Source organism: Macaca fascicularis, chromosome 19 (genome assembly GCF_037993035.2).
Source record: "Macaca fascicularis isolate 582-1 chromosome 19, T2T-MFA8v1.1".
Lineage (NCBI taxonomy): Eukaryota > Metazoa > Chordata > Mammalia > Primates > Cercopithecidae > Macaca > Macaca fascicularis.
In genome coordinates, this window is record NC_088393.1 from 48,495,502 (window position 1) to 48,514,176 (window position 18,675).

The window sequence follows — 18,675 nt, forward strand, 5'->3', positions numbered from 1 at the left end:
ACAGTCCTCATCTCGCGTGGGCGGGCTCTGAGGGGGGTCCCTTCAGCCCTGGGGGAAAGGGGCGGGCACCCCGGCTCCGCCCCGCAAACAGGGTGCTGCCTCCTGGCGGCCAAGAGCCACCAAAGCAGGTGATCCAGATGCGCTGTGGCTTTGCGGGCGGTGTGGGTCACCAGAAAAAGAGGACCAGGCGAAGGCTTAATCCGCGGGATGAGACACAGGGGAGCCGACCAGAGGAGGGGGACCCAGAACGGGAGGACAGTGTGAGGCTGGGACACAGGGTAGGGGAAGAGGGTCTGTCAAGATGGGGGCATCCGGAGGGTGTCAGTGGGAGGAGGGGGCAACAGGACACCTGAGGGATGGAAGGGTCAGGAGGCAGACACCTGTAAGAATTGCTCTCCTTTACTGAGCACCTCCCATGTGGCTAAGCAGCCTCTTGTCATCCAACATCCTGCGACCCCATACATTTACTCTCCCCAATTTACAGATAGGGAAACTGGGCCCAGAGGGACCCAGAGGTCCTAGCAAGGACAGGAGTCCTTAGCTGGGGTCCAGCTCTGATGGTCTCCAGAGTCCGTGCTCCTGACCACTGTGCCTCACTGGGTGTCCAGGGTGTGGATGGTGGTGGCGTTGGAGACAGGGTCCCTCAGCACTCAACGCCATAGCGGTCGAAGTTGCGGAGCAGCAGGCTGATCTCCAGGTGCACGGTGCCACCAGCAGCTGTGTGCAGGCGATAGCGGTCGGCCCCACTGTAGATGGCGTCCCCATGCAGCAGCTGTGGCCCACCACCCACGAAAGCCCGTGCCAGCTGCTCTCGCCAACTGCCCAGGGGCCGCCAGGTGGGGCAGGCCAGCTGGTGTGTGCCCGGGCTGCTGGGCACATGGCAAAATCCATAGCCTGCAAGCTGGCAGCGGCCAAAGCTGTCCTGGGACCACACCTGGAAATGGAGCCGGGGCCAGCCTGCAGGAAAGCAGGGAGAGGGGAAAGGAGGGATGGGTGGTGACCAGACTCCTGCTCCTGATTCCCCCCTCCCTGATACTCACCGGAGACCCCAGGCCCAGTCCTTTCCTTTCTGGGTTTCTGTCCCAGGGTTTCCAACCCAGCCTCCTTTCTAGACTCCCATCTTCTCATCTATCCCCACACAACTGCCAGAGATCTTTCCAAATCCATGTTACTCCCCTGCTAAGGATCCTTCCATAGCTCCCCAGTGCCCTCACTATAAAGTCCAACCTCTTCAACATTCAAGGCCCTTCTAATCAGACCTCTGCTGAATTTCCTCTCTGTGTTATCCTCCTCCATGACCCCATGTCAGGGCAGCCCATTGCTCCTCCAGTCCCCAGGTAACCATCGTGGGTCTTGTCAGGGTCACCTCTTGCCTTCCCTCCTCATGTTCCTGCCCTGCTCTCTTTGGGCCCAGGGCCTTCTTTCTTGCCCCTCTCTAATCCACCTTCCACCTGGCATCTGGAAACATCTTTCCTTCCATAGCTTTGCCCATGTCCTCAGAACACAGTTCAGCTCCTCAGTCTAGTAGTCAAAACCCTTGGAGATCCAGCTCCATCTCATCTCATCTCATGCTGACCCCTTCCCCTGTGCCAGGCCCTGTTCTAGCTAGCTGGGGACACGGCGGACATGAACATGGATGGCAGACAAAAATTCCTGCCCCCGTGAAGCTGATATCCTAGACAACAAATGTAGTAAATAAGCAAATTATAGGTTAGATCGGATGGTGGTAATTGCTGTGGAGAAAAACAGAGCTGGGTAGGGTGAGGGTGGGGATATGGCTGTAGAAGGGGATCAAGGAAGCTTCACTAAGAAGGTGACATTTAAGCAAATGCTAAAAGGAAGGAAGGGAGTAGGCCATGTGGCCATCTAGAGGAAGAGTGTTCCCAGCCAGAGGGAACAGCAAGTGCCAGGGCCCTGAGAGGGGAGTGTCTGGTGGGGACGGCATGGCCGGAGCCCCGACAGAGTGTGCCTGGTGGGGATAGCATGGCTAGAGCAGAATGAGGTGAGGAGAAGGGAAGGAGGTGCCAGCCAGGTTGCGGAGAGCCTTGTGATGCATGCTAAGACTTTGGCTTTTACCCTGAGTGAGATGGGGACGACTGGAGGGTTCTGAGCAGAGCGGAGACAGGACCTTAGGTGTTCACAGGGTTCCAGCTGCATGTGGGGTGCAGATTAGCGGGGGTTGGGGAAGGGGGCCCCAGAGAAAAGATTACTGTCATAGTCCAGGTGAGAGATGAACTTGGACAGATCAAGATGCTGGGTGAGAAAAGGGTGAGAAGTGGGATTTAGGGTGTATTTCAAAAGTAGAGGCAGTAAGATTTCCTAATGGACAAAATGGGGGCTTGAGAAAAGAGAGAGCAAGGCTGGTGCCACCACTGGGGAACCGGAGGCCCCAAGAGCTGAAAGATTAGAGCTGCCCACCTCACCCGCACAGCACCGGAAAGTTTTTCTTTCCCCAGCTCCAGCTTAAAGGACAGAAAGATTATTTAAGAGTGAAATCTCGGCCAGGCGCGGTGGCTCACACCGATAATCCCAGCACTTTGGGAGGCCGAGGCAGGCGGATCACCTGAGGTCAGGAGTTCGAGAGCAGCCTGACCACCATGGTGAAATGCCATCTCTACTTAAAAGAAAAAAAAAAAAAAAGGCAAAAATTAGCCAGGTATGGTAAAACACAGCTGTAGTCCCAGCTACTCATGACGCTGGGGCAGGAGAATTGCTTGAACCCAGGAGGCGGAGGTTGCAGTGAGCTGAGATCTTGCCACTGCATTCCAGCCTGGGTAACAGAGCAACACTGTCTCAAAAAAAAAAAAAAAAAAAAGTGAAATCTCACTTGTCCATCACCTGCTCTGGCTCCCAAGTGCCTTCAGGAGATGGCCTCAGCTCCTCAGCCTGGCACTCGAGGTCCTGCATGAACTGTCCCCTGCTACCTTTCCCTGCTGCCGTCCCGCTCTCCCTCAGTGCGCTAGACACCCTTGGTTCACTCTCCCCTTTGAGTCTTCCACATGTAGCTCCCTCTGCCTAGAACCTTCTTCTATCCCTCTGCCTTATTAGCTTCCACTGGCCCTTCACAGCAAAGCGCAGAAGCCCCCTCCTCCAGGAAGCCCTCTGTGACCTCCCTGACAGAGTCAGGCACTTCCTGTGGGCTCCCACGGCCTCTCCAAATTGCCTATCTTAGTCCTGCCCACTCAGGTGCCACTGTCTGGAGAGAGGCGTGTCCCCTCCATAGGATGGTGAACTCTGTGAGGAGAAGGCTAAGGGGCACTGCCTTGATCCCCAGTGTCTCCCTGGCATCACCCAACACAGGCTGGACACAGGGCAGGCACCAGGTAAACATTCTTTATATTGGTGAAATATACGGCACATTTACCTAGGCAATTTCTCAGAATCGACTCATCTTCAGGAACCCACATTTCCTACCAAAAGGTTTTCTGATGCCGCTCCTCCCCCAGTACTGATTTCCCCTTTGAGCAGTGGCTCTACTTTCAAGCCGAGGAGCCCCTTCCTGGAGAAACAGCCCTTGCCTCTCTCAGACCCTGCCTCCCGGCTTCCTCTTTATTGGAAACTCTCGGTTTGTCTCTTTACTTGAATGCCACCTTCCCTCCCACCCTGACCCCCACCTTCCCATCTCCCGCTCCACCCTGGACTCTGCCCTAATCCTACAAACTTGGGATCGCCTATTGAGCAGGCCTGGGAAAGTCTTAGCTCAGCCTCTCCAGGGCCAGACTTGCTGCAAAAGGGACCCACGTGGTATGGGGAGCAGGGACAGGTCTTGGTGTTCCCAGACCGAGGGGCCTCAGAGGCTACTCGTCCCCTCCCCTCAGCCTGGCCCCGGGACCAGGTGTGGTACCCACCTTGAAGACCTTTGGTGGCGAAGTGCAGATCGATGGGGTGGGACCAGTAGGCCATGTCCCCTATCTGGGGGGTGTCCACCTGCGTTTGGCCCTCCCGCACGCCTGACAGGAGCTTCCACGCCGCCCCTGCAGTGACAGCGGGGACATAGAGGGGTGGGAGGCAGCCACTGGGAAGGGAATGCCACTGTGGCTATAGGACTGTTGCTCTGTGGCATCTACTGGTAGGGGTTATGAAGCGTGGACTCTGGAACCAAGTATCTGGGTTCAAATCCTGGCACTACCTCTTCCTGCCTCTGCAACCTTGGGCAAGTCATCTATGACTTGGTCTCCCCATCTATAAAAAGGGCTAATAATGCATTCCCCATTGTCTTCATTTGTTTTCTGTTACTCTTAATATTCGAAACTGGGTAATTTACAAAGAAAAGGAATTTCTATCTCACAGTTAAGGGAGACTGACCAAGGTGGAGGGGCCCCATCTGGTAAGAGCCTTCTTGCTGGGGGAACTCTCTGAAGAGTCCCAAGGCTAGTGTGCTAACATGCCACTCACATCTCTCTCTCATTTTATAAGGCCATCAGTTCCTCTCCCGTGATAACCCACTAATCCATTAACCCATTAATCCATGAATGGATAATGAGCATAGTGAGCACGGGTAAGTCTTCAATATCATTTTATTACTATTCACACCCCACATTTACAAGCCTAGTCCAAGGATTAAGAGGAGGTCAAGGGTACCCTCCAGGAGCACATCCTGAAACACACATAACAATTTCGATCCTACTGTGATAATGATAGCTAAAATGCACTGAGTGGTCAGACACAGTGGCTCACACCTGTAATCCCAGCACTTTGGAGGCCAAGGCAGGCAGATCGTTTGAGTCCAGGAGTTCAAGACCAGCCTGGCCAACATGGCAAAACAAATAATATACAAATTAAGGCTGAGCACGGTGAGCATGGTGGCTCATGCCTGTAATCCCAGCACTTTAGGAGGCTGAGGCGGGCGGATCACCTAAGGTCAGGAGTTCAAGACCAGTCTGGCCAACATGGCAAAACCTCGTCTCTACTAAAAATACAAAAATTAGTCTGGAGTGGTGGCAGGTGCCGGTAATCCCAGGTACTCAGGAGGCTGAGGCATGAGAATTGCTTGAATCTGGGAGGGAAAAGTTGCAGTGAGCCGAGATTGCACCATTGCACTCCAGCTGGTGTGACACAGTAAGATTCCATCTCAAAAAATGAACAAACAAGCCGGGTGCAGTGACTCACGCCTGTAATCCCAGCACTTTGGGAGGTTGAGGCGGGCAGATCACCTGAGGTCAGGAGTTTGACACCAGCCTGGCCAACATGGCGAAACCCTGTCTCTACTGAAAATACAAAAATTAGGCCGGGCGCGGTGGCTCACGCCTGTAATCCCAGCGCTTTGGGAGGCCGAGGCGGGCGGATCACAAGGTCAGGAGATCGAGACCACGGTGAAACCCCGTCTCTACTAAAAATACAAAAAATTAGCCGGGCGCGGTTGTGGGCGCCTGTAGTCCCAGCTACTCGGGAGGCTGAGGCAGGAGAATGGCGTGAACCCGGGAGGCGGAGCTTGCAGTGAGCCGAGATTGCGCCACTGCACTCCAGCCTGGGCGACAGAGCGAGACTCCGTCTCAAAAAAAAAAAAAAAAAAAAAAAAAAAAAAATTAGGATGGGTGCAGTGGCTCATGCCTGTAATCCCAGTACTTTGGGAAGCCAGGGCAGGTGGATCACTTGAGGTCAGGGGTTCGAGACCAGCCTGGCCAAAATGGCGAAACTCCATCTCTACTAAAAACACACACACACACACACACACACACACACACACACACACACAAATTAGCCCCAGGTATGGTGGCGCACGCCTATAATCCCAGCTACTCGGGGCGCTGAGGTAGGAGAATCGCTTGAATCCAGGAGGTGGAGGTTGCAGTGAGCTGAGATCGCACCACTGCACTCCAGCCTGGGCAACAGAGAAAGACTCTGTCTCAAAAACTAACTAACAAACAAACAAAAACCCAAGCCAAACCAAGCCAAGCAAAGAATATAAAAATTAGCCAGGTATGGTGGCTCATGCCTGTAGTACCAGCTACTTAGGAGGCCAACGTGGGAGGATCACCTGAGCCCAGGGAAGTTGAGGCTGCAGTGAGCCATGATTGTGCCACTGCACTCCAGCCTCAGCGACAGAGTGAGCCCCTGTCTCAAAAAAAAAAAAAAAAAAATCAAAGAAAGAAAGAAATTGTACTGAGTATGGCCGGGTGTGGTGGCTCATGCCTGTAATCCCAGCACTTTGGGAGGCCGAGGCAGGCAGATCATGAGGTCAAGAGATCGAGACCATCCTGGCCAACATTCTGAAACTCTGTCTCTACTAAAAAAAATAACAAAAATTAGCTGGGCATGGTGGCGCACGCCCGTAGTCCTAGCTACTCAAGAGGCTGAGGCAGGAGAATCGCTTGAACCCAGGAGGCGGAGGTTGCAGTGAACCAAGATGTTCCCATTGCACTCCAGTGTGGGCAACAAGAGTGAAACTCCATCTCAGAAAAAAATAAGAAAATACACCGAGTACTTACTAAATCCCAGATGCTATGCTAAGCACTTTAGGCAATGCATTCATTTAATTCACCCTCTAGGACTCTTAATTCCCTCCTCACTCCCCAGTTTACACTCTCCACCATGGCCCACATGGCCTGGCTCTTGCTCCCGTCCCTGAGTTCATCTCCCATCACTCTCCCCATCCCTCATCACCCTCTGGCCTCACTGTCCCACTTCTGTCTTCCCACCTCAGGGCCTTTGCACTGGCTGTTCCCTCTGCCTAGAAAGCTCTGCTCCTGGATGTCCCCATCCCTAGCTTTTGTTTTCATCCTTCAGGGCCCAGCTCAAGTGCCACTTCCACAGAGGGGTTCTCCCTGACCCTCTTCTCCAAACACTAGTTTCTGTCACATCTTTTCTTTTCATCCTAGCACTTACCACTGTCTGTAATCACGGTGCTGCTTTCTTTTTTTTTTTTTTGAGGAGGAGGAGACAAGATCTCCCTCTGTCACCCAGGCTGGAGTGCAGTGGCACAATCACAGCTCACTGCAATCAACCTCCCAGGATCAAGCAATCCTCCCACCTCAACCTCCCGAGTAGTTGGAACCACAGGCACACATCACTATGCTCTGCTAATTTGTGATTTCTTTGTAGAGACGGGGGTCTCACTATGCTGCCCAGGCTGGTCTCAAACTCCTGGGCTCAAGTGATCCTCCTGCTCCAGTCTCCCAAAGTGCTGGCATTACAGGGGTGAGTCACCACACCCAACTGCACTCGTTGATCTGTTTCTTTTCTTTTCTTTTTTTTTTTTTTTCTGAGACAGAGTTTTGCTCCTGTTGCCCAAGCTGGAGTGCAACGGCACCATCTCGGCTCACTGCAACTTCCACCTCCCGGGTTCAAGTGATTCTCCTGCCCCAGCCTCCCAAGTAGCTGGGATTACAGGCACATGCCACCATGCCCAGCTAATTCTTTGTATTTTTAGTAGAAATGGGGTTTCACCATGTTAGCCAGGCTGGTCTCAAACTCCTGACCTCAGGTGATCTGCCTTTCTCAGCCTCCCAAAGTGCTGGGATTACAGGCATGAGCCACCGTGCCTGGCCTGCTTATTTATTTTCTGTCTCCCCTACCGTATGGCCCAGGAAAACAGGGACCTTGCACACTGCTGGATCTCCAAGACCACAAACCCAGCTCTTGGTATACAGAAGGTGCTCAATAAATGTTTCTTGGACAAATTAGTGATCCTAGGAGTTGGGAGCTAATATAATCCCCATTTAACAGGTAAAGAAACAGGCTCTGAAAAGGTAAGTTCATGAACATTTATTGAGCACCTGCTGTGTGCCAAGCACTGTTTTCCATGCTGGTGACATAGCTGTGACTATAGCAGACCAAGGTCCCATCATGGAACTGGATTCAGACTCAGCTCTAACTACAGAGCCCAAGCCGTTCATCCAACTGCCTCAGTATTCTTGGCTGGGTCAACACCCCCAGCAACTCCCTGAAGTAATAAAAATCAGGTTAGTCATTACTCCCTTCTGGGCTGAGTGAGGGAAGCACCAGGCCCTCAGTCAGGCTGCTTAAAAGCAAGATTTCCCAAAAGCCCTATGAAGAACAGATGAGGAAACTGAGGTTCTAAGAGGGGATGGCATCTGCCCAGGGTCACAGAGAAGGTGAGTGGTGGGGTGGAACCTGGAAACCAAGTCTGACTCCAGAGTCTGCCTCTCTTCCATCAACTGGAGGGTCCTGATTTCCTGGGAATCTCAACTTCTACCTCACTTACCTGTAGAATCAAAAAGGACCAGAGGCCAGGGGCAGTGGCTCACACCTGTACTCCCAGCACTTTGGGAGATCTAGGCGGGCGGATCACTTAAGGCCAGGAGTTCGAGACCAGCCTGGCCAACATGATGAAACACCATCTCTACTAAAAATACACAAATTAGCTGGGTGTGGTGGTGGACACCTGTAATCCCAGCTACTCGGGAGGCTGAGGCAGGAGAATCACTTGAACCCAGGAGGCAGAGATTGCAGTAAGCCGAGATTGTGCCACTGCACTCCAGCCTGGCGACAGAGTGAGACTCTGTCTCAAAAAAAAAAAAAACGGCCAGGCGCGGTGGCTCACGCCTGTACTCCCAGCACTTTGGGAGGGCGAGACAGGTGGATCACGAGATCAGAAGATCGAGACTATCCTGGCTAACACAGTGAAATCCTGTCTACTAAAAATACAAAAAAAACTAGCCGGGCATGGTGGCGGGTGCCTATAGTCCCAGCTACATGGGAGCCTGAGGCAGGAGAATGGCGTGAACCTGGGAGGTAGAGCTTGAAGTGAGCCAAGATTGCGCCACTGCACTCCAGTCTGGGCAACAGAGAGAGACTCCATCTCAAAAAAAAAAAAAAGGGACTAAGACTCAGGCCTGAAGACATGATAATGCCCAATGGCCACATCTGTTTCATGGACATTTATCTGTGCCAGGCAACAACATACCCCAGGCTTTACAAACAAGACCCCATCAAAGTCTTGTATGAGCCAGGCAAACACTGAATGGGAACTTCATATTCCAGCCCTATTCCTATTCTAAGTGCTGTTGATATTTGTTTAGTACTCATGACAACTTCAACAGGTAAATATTTCTATTACTCTCATTGTACAAACAGAGAAGTCGAGGTGAAGAGAAGTGCCCAAGGTCACATAATCAGCCCAAGGGTGCATTAACAAGCAATAACTAGTTTTGAACCCAGGCAGTCTGTGCTCTTAACCTCAAACCTGTGCTGCTTCTTGGCTGCTATTAGCTTCACTTTCAGACAAGGAAACTGAGGCTCAGAGAGGTCAAGTCCAAAGGTCTCCAATTAATAGAAGGGAGAGTTAGTATTTAAATCCAGATCTGGCAGCCCATGGCCCTAACCATTACACTATACCATGACTCTACAGGGCCTCAGTTGGGGAAGCATGAACAAAATTACTTTCCTGGGATGTGGTGGCTCATGTTTTTAATCCAAGCACTTTGAGAGGCTGAAGCGGATGGACTGCTTGAGCCCAGGAGTTTGAGACCAGCCTGGGCAACATAGCGAGACCCTGTCTCTACAAAAAGTTTAAAAATTAGCCACACTTGGTGGTGCGTGCCTGTAGGCCCAGCTTCTCAGGAGGCTGAGGTGGGAGGATCACTAGAGCCCAAGAGTTCGAGGCTGCAGTGAGCTATGATCACACCACCTTACTCCAGCCTGGGCGACAGAGAGAGACCCTGTCCGTAGCCCCTGCACAAACGAAAAAACAGATGGGAGCTTGAGACTCACGTGGACAGGGTGTGGGCTAAGCCTGGAGTACAGAGAGCTGATGGAAGATGAGGTTAAGGCGCTGCGTTAACAGGTCGAGGAAGGAGCATGCAGCCTCTAGGCTAGGGGTCTTGGTGTGGAAATTAACCAGGCCTGGGGGAATACCTGTGTGAATGCCCCACTTGCAGAACAGGCTACTTTCCGAGAAACCGCTGGCCCCCATGATCTGCCCGATCACGTGCACCTCAGCCATGGCCCTGGGATGGGAAAAAATATAATCACAACCCTGTGAGGTAAGTATATTATCTCCATTTGACAGGAGGGGAAACTGAGGCCCAGCAAGTAAAGGGTAGTACTAGGATTCCAAGCTAGCTTCCTCACACCCCTGAGGCTGAGGTCTTGACCACAGATCCTAATTGCCAACCCATGAAAGCCTGGAAAAAATGGGGGGACCCTTGTCTGGGGAACCAGCATTTAACTCTGCGAGGTCTAAAATACCTTCTTTGGGTTCAGGTCAGCGGAAAGCCCCGCCCACGAGCGAAAAGACCCGCCTTCCGCGTCATGTCAGCCACCCCGCTTCCCTCACCCAGCAAGCTCTATAAGGCGCATGCGTTGAGTTCCGGGCCGACTTAGCCACGCCTCCAAGCGCAGCGCATGCGTTATTCCTACCTTGGCGCACTTAACGGTTAGGAGGGGCGAAAGCGGCAACGGGGGTTGTAGTTCATGGGGTTGAGTTGACTCGTTTTTTTCTCCGCGGGCGCCTACCAGGCCTGGCTCGCGCCTTTCCCAGGACCTTCCCGGCTGCGAGAAATGGAATCCGCGATATTCCGCGTCCGCGCTCGCCTTGGGTTCCGTGGTTGTTGCTGGAGCAACAGCAGGCTCCTCCCCTGGCTTTGTACTCGCCCTCCGCGCCACTGATTGGTGCTAGCCGTCCCCGGGAGGCGGGGTGAAACTGTGATGGACATTTTCCTCCTCTCGCTCCATTTTGGGAAAATAGCGTCTCTCCAGCTACGGCAAAGGGTTCCGCCATTTTGGCCGTGGCTAGGAAGCTGCCATGTTGAGTGTGGCTGAGGAAGTTTGAGTGCAGTTTCTCCCAGATGTCCTCTTTACCAAAAAAAGCAAATCCGTAACTGCTCCGTGCTGCGTGAGGACCCCACCGAAGAGCTCTCTATGGTCCGGGATCACAAATCAGAGACTGAACTATGACCAAGGAGGAATTCCTTCCAGGACCTCATGTACATCCCCTACCTCATAACTGGAAAACAAAGCAAAAAAAATCACTCCTCATTCACAGAGAGTGGAGAAATTGGGGAGTGGGTTCTGCTTCCGTTTTAGAGTTCCCCTAGGTTTTTCAAGGACAAGGAAGGAAGTTGGACTTACCCAACTTCTACCAAGCTACTACCAAGTTCACTGTTAAACTGCTTGAGTCTGAGCAAGGAACCGTTGGGGTAGCGAAGAGAAATGAGGAACTGGGATCCCCTTATTTGCAGAAAATCCTCTTTTCTATTGATTGATTTCTCAATCAAGAAATGGAGATGTCCCTGGATGCCATCATAGATGCCATCATTTCCCACATCAAGCCAGTCATCAGGTCCCATCAAGACTCCATAAAAGGGTCGCACTGTGTAACCCAGGCTGGAGTACGGTGGCTTGATCACAGCTCACTGCAGCCTCTGAAATCCTGGGTTCAAGGGATCCTCCTACCTCAGCCTCCCATGTAGCTGGCATCACACACATGCACCACCACGGCTGGCTAATTCTTTTTTTTTTTAAGAGATGGAGTCCTGCTGTGTTGCTGTGTTGCCCAGCCTTTGTCTTGACCTCCTGGGCTCTAGCTAGCCTCCCAGTTTGCTCTCCCATACTGCCGGGATTACAGACCTGAGCCACCCAGCCAGGCCAATAGACACGAGTATTTAAAAGCCACCCTTGGCTAGGCTCATGACTGTAATCCCAGCCCTTTGGAAGGCTGAGGCGGGAAGAGCTGTTGAGGCCAGAAGGTCGAGTATAGTGAGACCCCCATCTCTACAAAAATAAAAAACAAAATAATGCATATATCAACTAGTGAAATATTCCAGTGAATTGTTTAATATAAATGTTATCCTACTGAAATGTTGCCCCCTCCTTATAATTTTGGATTTTTGTTAGTTTAGTTTTTTTTTTTTTTGAGATGGAACCTCGCCTTGTCGCCCAGGCTGGAGTGCAGTGGTGCGATCTCAGCTTACTGCAACCTCTGCCTCCCAGTTCAAGCAATTTTCCTGCCTCAGCCTTCCAAGTAGCTGGGACTACAGGCGCACACCACCACACCCAGCTAATTTTGTAATTTTAGTAGAGATGGGTTTTTTATATCTTTCTGGATGCTGTGTGGGTGAGGAAGACAGCTCTAACCTTTCAGCTCTTGGGGCCTCTGGTCCCCTAGTGGTGGCACCAGCCTTGCTCTCTCTTTTCTCAAGCCCTCATTTTGTCCATCAGGAAATCTTAACTGTCTCTACTTTTGAAATGCACCCTAAAATCCACTTCTCACCTCTTTGTCGCCCAACACCTTCATCTGTCCAAGTTCATCTATCACCTGGACTATGACAGGGACCTTGTCTCTGGGGTCTCCTTTCCCAACCCTCCTAGTCTGCAGCCCACATGCATCTGGAACCCTGTGAACACCTAAGTCAGGTCCCATCTGCTCAAACCCCTCTAGTGGTCCCCATTTCACTCAGGGTAAAAGCCAAAGTCTTACCATGCATGACAAGGCTCTCCACAACCTGGCAGGTACCTCCTGCCTCCATTTTGTATTTTTAGTAGAGACAGGATTTCGCCATGTTGGCCAGGCTGGTCTCAAACTCCTGACCTCAGGTGATCCACTCACCTTGGCCTCCCAAAGTGCTGAGATTACAGGCATGAGCCACTGCTCCCAGCTGGGGTCTTCATTCTGAAGGCTCCCATGTATACATGTTAAATAAGAGAAAAAAAAATTACTGTCAACCATAAATAACGAGATTCAGAAAATATCATTGAGGCCGGATTCAGTGGTTCATGCCCGTAATCCCAGCACTTCGGGAGGCCAAGGCGTGTGGATACCCTGAGGTCAGGAGTTCGAGACCTGCCTGGTCAACATATAGTGAAACCCCGTCTCTACTAAAGATATCAAAACTAGATGGGTGTGGTGGCACATGCCTGTAGTGTCAGCTACTTGGGAAGCTGAGGCAGAAGAATCACTTGAACCTGGGAGGCGGTAGTTGCAGTGAGCCGAGATCACACCACTGCACTTCGGCCTGGGCGACAGAGCAAGACTTCTACTCTCTAAAAAGAAAAAAAAGTCCGGGCGCAGTGGCTCACGCCTGTAATCTCAGCACTTTGGGAGGCAGAGGCGGGTGGATCACCTGAGGTCAGGAGTTCGAGATCAGCCTGGGCAACACGGTGAAACCCCGTCTCTACTAAAAATACAAAATTAACTGGGTGTGGTGGCACATGCCTGTAATCCCAGCTACTCGGGAGACTGAGGCAGGAGAATGGCTTGAACCTGGGAGGCGGAGGATGCAGTGAGCCGAGATTGCGCCATTGCACTCCAGCCTGGGCAACAAGAGTAAATCTCCACCTCACCAAAAACAAACAAACAAATAAATAAGAAAGAAAAGAAAAAAAAACAAGAAAAGGAAAGAAAATATGATTAACTATAGAGTTTATTCCAGGCTACAAGGCCAGTACATATGTTACAGCGATTTCATTAGTACATCTTGCTATGCTGCAGGGAAGATTGCTTTAACATTCTGTGAGGAAGAGTACTCTTTCTTTCTTCTTTCTTTTTTCTTGAGATAAGATCTTGCTCTGTTACCCAGGCTGGAGTGCAGTGGCACAATCACAGCTCACTGCAGCCTCAAACTCCCAGGCTCAAGCCTCCCACCTAAGCCTCCCCAGTAGCTGGGACTACAGGCGTGTGCCACCATGACCAGCTAATTTCTTAATAAATTTTTCTGTAGAGACGTGGTCTCACCATGTTGCCTAGGCTTGTCTCAAACTCCTGGGCTCAGGTGATCCTCCCACCTCTGCTTCCCAAAGTGCTGGGGTTACAGATGTGAGGCCACAACGCCCGGCCTAGGAGTAATGTTCTGAGGCGATCTTATCTCTGGCACTGCTTGGTCATTCTTAATCATTTACAGGAAAAAGCAGAAGTTGTAACTGCATGCTACGTGACTCAGGCTACAGAGCAACATTCCTCTCAAGGCTTGGAATAATTTAAAGTTCCAGCAGCTTTAAGTTTGAATTATCTAACCACATTGTCGGAAGTTGGCCAGGCCTGGTGGTTCATGCCTGTCTGTAATCCCAAAACATTGAGAGGCCAAAGCAATAGGATCACTTGAGGCCAGGAGTTCTGGACCAGACTGGGCAACATATTGAGACTCCATTTCTACAAAAACATTTAAAATTAGAAAAATAAATAAATAAATAGCAGGGTGTGGTGACACATGCCTGTAGTCCCATCTACCTAGGAGGCTGACGCAGGAGGATCATTTGAGCCCAGGAGTTTGAGGCTGCAGTGAGCTGTGATCATGCCAAGGTACTTCAGCCTGGGTGACAGAGTGAAAACCTGTCACCTTTTTTTTTGTTGTTTTTTGGGTTTTTTTGAGAAAGAGTCTCATTCTGTGGGTCAGGACAGAGTGCCGTGGTGGGATCTTGGCTCACAGCAGCCTCTGCCTCCTGGGCTCAAGCAATTCTTCTGCCTCAGCCTCCCAAAGTGCTGGGATTACAGGCGTGAGCCACCATGCCCGGCCTGAAGCTGTTTTAAAATATATCTACAGAGGCCGGGCGCGGTGGCTCACGCCTGTAATCCCAGCACTTTGGGAGGCTGAGACGGGCGGATCACGAGGTCAGGAGATCGAGACCATCCTCGCTAACACGGTGAAACCTCGTCTCTACTAAAAATACAAAAAATTAGCTGGGCATGGTGGCAGGCACCTGTAGTCCCAGCTATTCAGGAGGCTGAGGCAGGAGAATGGTGTGAACCCAGGAGGCGGAGCTTGCAGAGAGCGGAGATCACGCCACTGCACTCCAGCCTGGGCGACAAAGCGAGACTCCGTCTCAAAAAAAAATATATATATATATGTATGTGTGTGTGTGTATGTGTATATGTGTGTGTATTTATATGTATATATATGTGTGTGTATATATATATCCACAGATTCTTGGGCAGCCCCCTTTTAGTAGGTGGAGCCCAATTCTCCTTCACTTCAGTGTGGCTAGTTTTCGTAATTTGCCTTTAACCAATAGAATATGGGGCTGGGCACAGTGGCTCACACCTATAATCCCAGCACTTTGTGAGGCCAAGGCGGGCAGATTGCTTGAATCCAGGAGTTTGAGAGCAGCCTGGACAACATGATGAAACCCCATCACTACAAAAAATTAGCTGGGTGTGGTGGCATGCCCCTGTAGCCCCAGCTACTCTGGTGGGGGAGGTGGGAGGATCGCTTAGGCTGAGAGTTGGAGGCTACAGTGAGCTGTGATTGTGCCACTGCACTTCAGCCTGGGCAACTAACTGTGAGACCCTGTCGCAAAAACAAAATGCTTTTTTTTTTTTTTTTGAGATGGAGTCTAGCTCTGTTGCCCAGGCTGGAGTGCAGTGGCCGGATCTCAGCTCACTGCAAGCCCCGCCTCCCGGGTTCACGCCATTCTCCTGCCTCAGCCTCCCGAGTAGCTGGGAGTACAGGCGCCCGCCACCTCGCCCGGCTAATTTTTTTTGTATTTTAGTAGAGACGGGGTTTCACCGTGTTAGCCAGGATGGTCTCGATCTCCTGAACTCGTGATCCGCCCGTCTCGGCCTCCCAAAGTGCTGGGATTACAGGCTTGAGCCACCGCTCCCGGCCAACAAAATGCTTTTAAGCCAAGTATGGCATACAGCTGGCAGTCCCAGCTACTTTGTTTTTTATTGTTGTTGTTGTTGTTTTGAGACAGAGTTTCACTCTTGTTGCCCAGGCTGGAGTGCAATGGTGCCATCTCTCCTCACCACAACCTCTGCCTCCTGGGTTCAAGTGATTCTCCTGCCTCGGCCTCCCAAATAACTGGGATTGAAGGTGTCTGCTGCCACGCCCAGCTAATTTTTGTATTTTTAGTAGAGATGGGGTTTCACCATGTATGGCTGCGCCTGGCCATCTCGGCTAGTTTGGAGGCTGAAGCGGGAGGATGACTTGAGTGCAGGAAGTCCAGGCTGTGGTGAGTTATGATGGCACCCTGCACTCCAGCCTGGGCAACAAAGTGAGAGGGCACCTCTAAAAAAAAAAAAAAAAACCAACAGGCTGGGCGCAGTGGCTCACGCCTGTATTCCCAGCACTTTGGGAGGCCGAGGCAGGCGGATCACTTGAAGTCAGGAGTTCGAGAGAAGCCTAGTCAACATGGTGAAACCCCGTCTCTATTAAAAATACCAAAAAAAAATCAGCTGAGCATGGTGGTGAGCGCCTGTAGTCCCAGCTACTTGGGAGGCTGAGGCACGAGAATCACTTGAACCCAGGAGGTGGAGGTTGCAGTGAGCTGAGACTGCATCATTGCACTCCAGCCTGGGTGACAGAGTGAGACTCTGTCTCAAAAAATAAAAAAATAAAAAAATAAGCCTTTTAATTGTAGTAAAATATACATTTACCATCTTAACTGTTTAAAACTGTATTGTTCAATAGTGTTAAGTACATTTAAATTGTTGTGCAACCAATTTCCACAACCATTTTCATCTTGCAAAACTAAAATTTTTGCAAACTAAACACATTTTTGAAACAAAACAACTCCCCTATTCCCCCCTCTTCCCCAGCTCGTGGTAATCACCATCCTATTTTCTTTCAGTTTATTTATTTCACTTTATTTATTTATTTTTTGAGACGGAGTTTCGCTCTTCTTGCCCATGCTGGAGTGCAATGGCGTGATCTCGGCTCACCGCAACCTCCGCCTCCCAGGTTCAAGCAATTCTCCTGCCTCAGCTTCCCAAGTAACTGGTATTACAGGCATGTTCCTCCACGCCCGGCTAATTTTGTATTTTTAGTAGAGACGGGGTTTCTCCATGTTGGTCAGGCTGGTCTCGAACTCTTGACCTCAGGTGATCCGCCTGCTTCAGCCTCCCTAAGTGCTGGGATTATAGGTGTGAGCCACCGTACCCTGCTTATTTATTTATTTATTTTTAATTAATTAATTAATTTATTTATTTATTTTGAGACGGAGTCTTGCTCTATTGCCCAGGCTGGAGTGCAGTGGCTCCATCTCAGCTCACTGCAACCTCTGCCTTCCGGGTTCAAACAATTCTTCTGCTTCAGCCTCCTGAGAGCTGGGACTACAGGCGCATGCCACCTCGTCCAGCTAATTTTTATATTTTTAGTAGAGACGGGGTTTCACCATATTGGCCAGGCTGGTCTCGAACTCCTGACCTTGAGATCTACCCGCCTCGGCCTCCCAAAGTGCTGGGATTACAAGCGTGAGCCACTGTGCCCGGCTGCGTATTTATTTTTTTGAGACGAAGTCTCATTCTGTTGCCCAGGCTGTAGTGTAGCGACGTGATCTCTGTTCACTGTAACCTCTGCCTCCTGGCTTCAAGCGATTCTCCTGCCTCAGCCTCGTAAGTAGCTGAGATTACAGGCATGTGTCACCACCCCTGGCTAATTTTTGTATTTTTAGTAGAGATAGGGTTTCACCATGTTGGCCAGGCTGTACTCGAACTCCTGACCTCAGGTGATCGGCCTGCCTTGGCCTCCCAAAGTGCTGGATTACAGGCATGAGCCAACGTGCCCAGCCTGTTTTTTATTGCTTTTTTAAGACAGGGTCTCGCTGTGTCACCCAGGCTAGAGTGTTGTGGTGAGATCTCAGCTCACCACAACCTCTGCCTCCCGGGTTCAAACAATTCTTGTGCCTCAGCCTCCCGAGTAGCTGGGATTACAGGCATGCGCCACCATGCCCGGCTGACTTTTGTATTTTTAGTAGAGACAGAGTTTTGCCATGTTGGCCAGGCTGATTTCGAACTCCTGACCTCAGGTGATCTGCCCACCTTGGTTGGCTTCCCAAAGTACTGGGATTACAGGTGTGAACCACCGCGCCTAGCCCACTATCCTATTTTCTTTCTTTCTTTTTCTTCCTTCCTTCCTTCCTTCCATCCTTCTCCTTCCTTCCTTCCTTCCTTCCTTCCTTCCTTCCTTCCTTCCTTCCTTCCTTCCTTCCTTCCTTCCTTCCTTCCTTCCTTCCTTCTTTCTTTCTTCTTTTCTCTCTTCTTTTTTCTTTCATTTTTTGAGATGGATTCTTGCTCTGTCTCCAGGCTGGAGTGCAGTGGCACAATCTTGGCTCACTGCAATCTCCACCTCCCGGGTTTCAGCAATTCTCCTGCCTCAGCCTCCCAAGTAGCTGGGACTACAGGCGTGCACCAGCAAGCCCAGCTAATTTTTGTATTTTTAGTAGAGATGGGGTTTCACCCTGTTGGCCAGAATGATCTCGATCTCTTGCCCTTGTGATCGGCTCGCCTCGGCCTCCCAAAGTGCTGAGATTACACGTGTGAGCCACCGCACCCAGCCACTATCCTATTCTCTATCTCTCTGAATGTGACTACTCTAAGTACGTCATGTAAGTGGAATCCTACGGTATTTGTCTTATGACAGGATTATTTCACTTAGTATAGTGTCCTCAAGGGTCATCCAGGTCATAGCATACAACAGGATTTTTTTCCTTCCTGTCCCCCCTTTTTTTGACTTGGAGTCCTGCTCTGTCACTCAGACTGTAGTGGAGTGGCCATCATAGCCACTCCTGGACTCAAGTGATCCTCCCACCTCAGCCTCCCAAGTAGCTAGGACTACAGGTGTGTGCCACCATGCTCGACTAATTTTTTTTTTTAAGCTTTGGAGAGACGGGGCGGGCTCAGTGGCTCCCACCTATAATCACAGCACTTTGGGAGGCTGAGGCAGTAGGGGTCAGAGGAGGGGATCACTTGAGGCTAGGAGTTCGAGACCAGCCTGGGCAACATGGTGAAAACCTGTCTCTACTAAAAATATAAATATTAGTCGGGCGTGGTTGTGTGTGCCT

The 18,675-nt window shown here is 50.9% G+C and overlaps 1 protein-coding gene across 10 annotated transcripts; it reads right to left on the reverse strand.

Moving 5' to 3' along the window:
• Positions 1–381: 381 nt before the first annotated feature.
• B9D2 (B9 domain containing 2) lies at positions 382–10,516 on the reverse strand. Of its 10 annotated transcripts, none has more exons than XM_074023693.1 (4): positions 10,417–10,516; positions 9,817–9,908; positions 3,849–3,974; positions 382–717 (listed from the first exon to the last, which is right to left on the reverse strand). In XM_074023693.1, the coding sequence occupies exons 2-4, from the start codon at positions 9,902–9,904 to the stop codon at positions 644–646; spliced, it is 288 nt and encodes a 95-aa protein (XP_073879794.1). In that variant the 5' UTR covers positions 9,905–9,908; positions 10,417–10,516; the 3' UTR covers positions 382–643. The 10 variants fall into 10 exon arrangements, with proteins under 10 accessions (XP_073879794.1, XP_015296648.3, XP_073879799.1 ...); XM_015441162.4 differs by having other exon boundaries at positions 382–957; XM_074023698.1 differs by having other exon boundaries at positions 10,321–10,516.
• Positions 10,517–18,675: the final 8,159 nt, after the last annotated feature.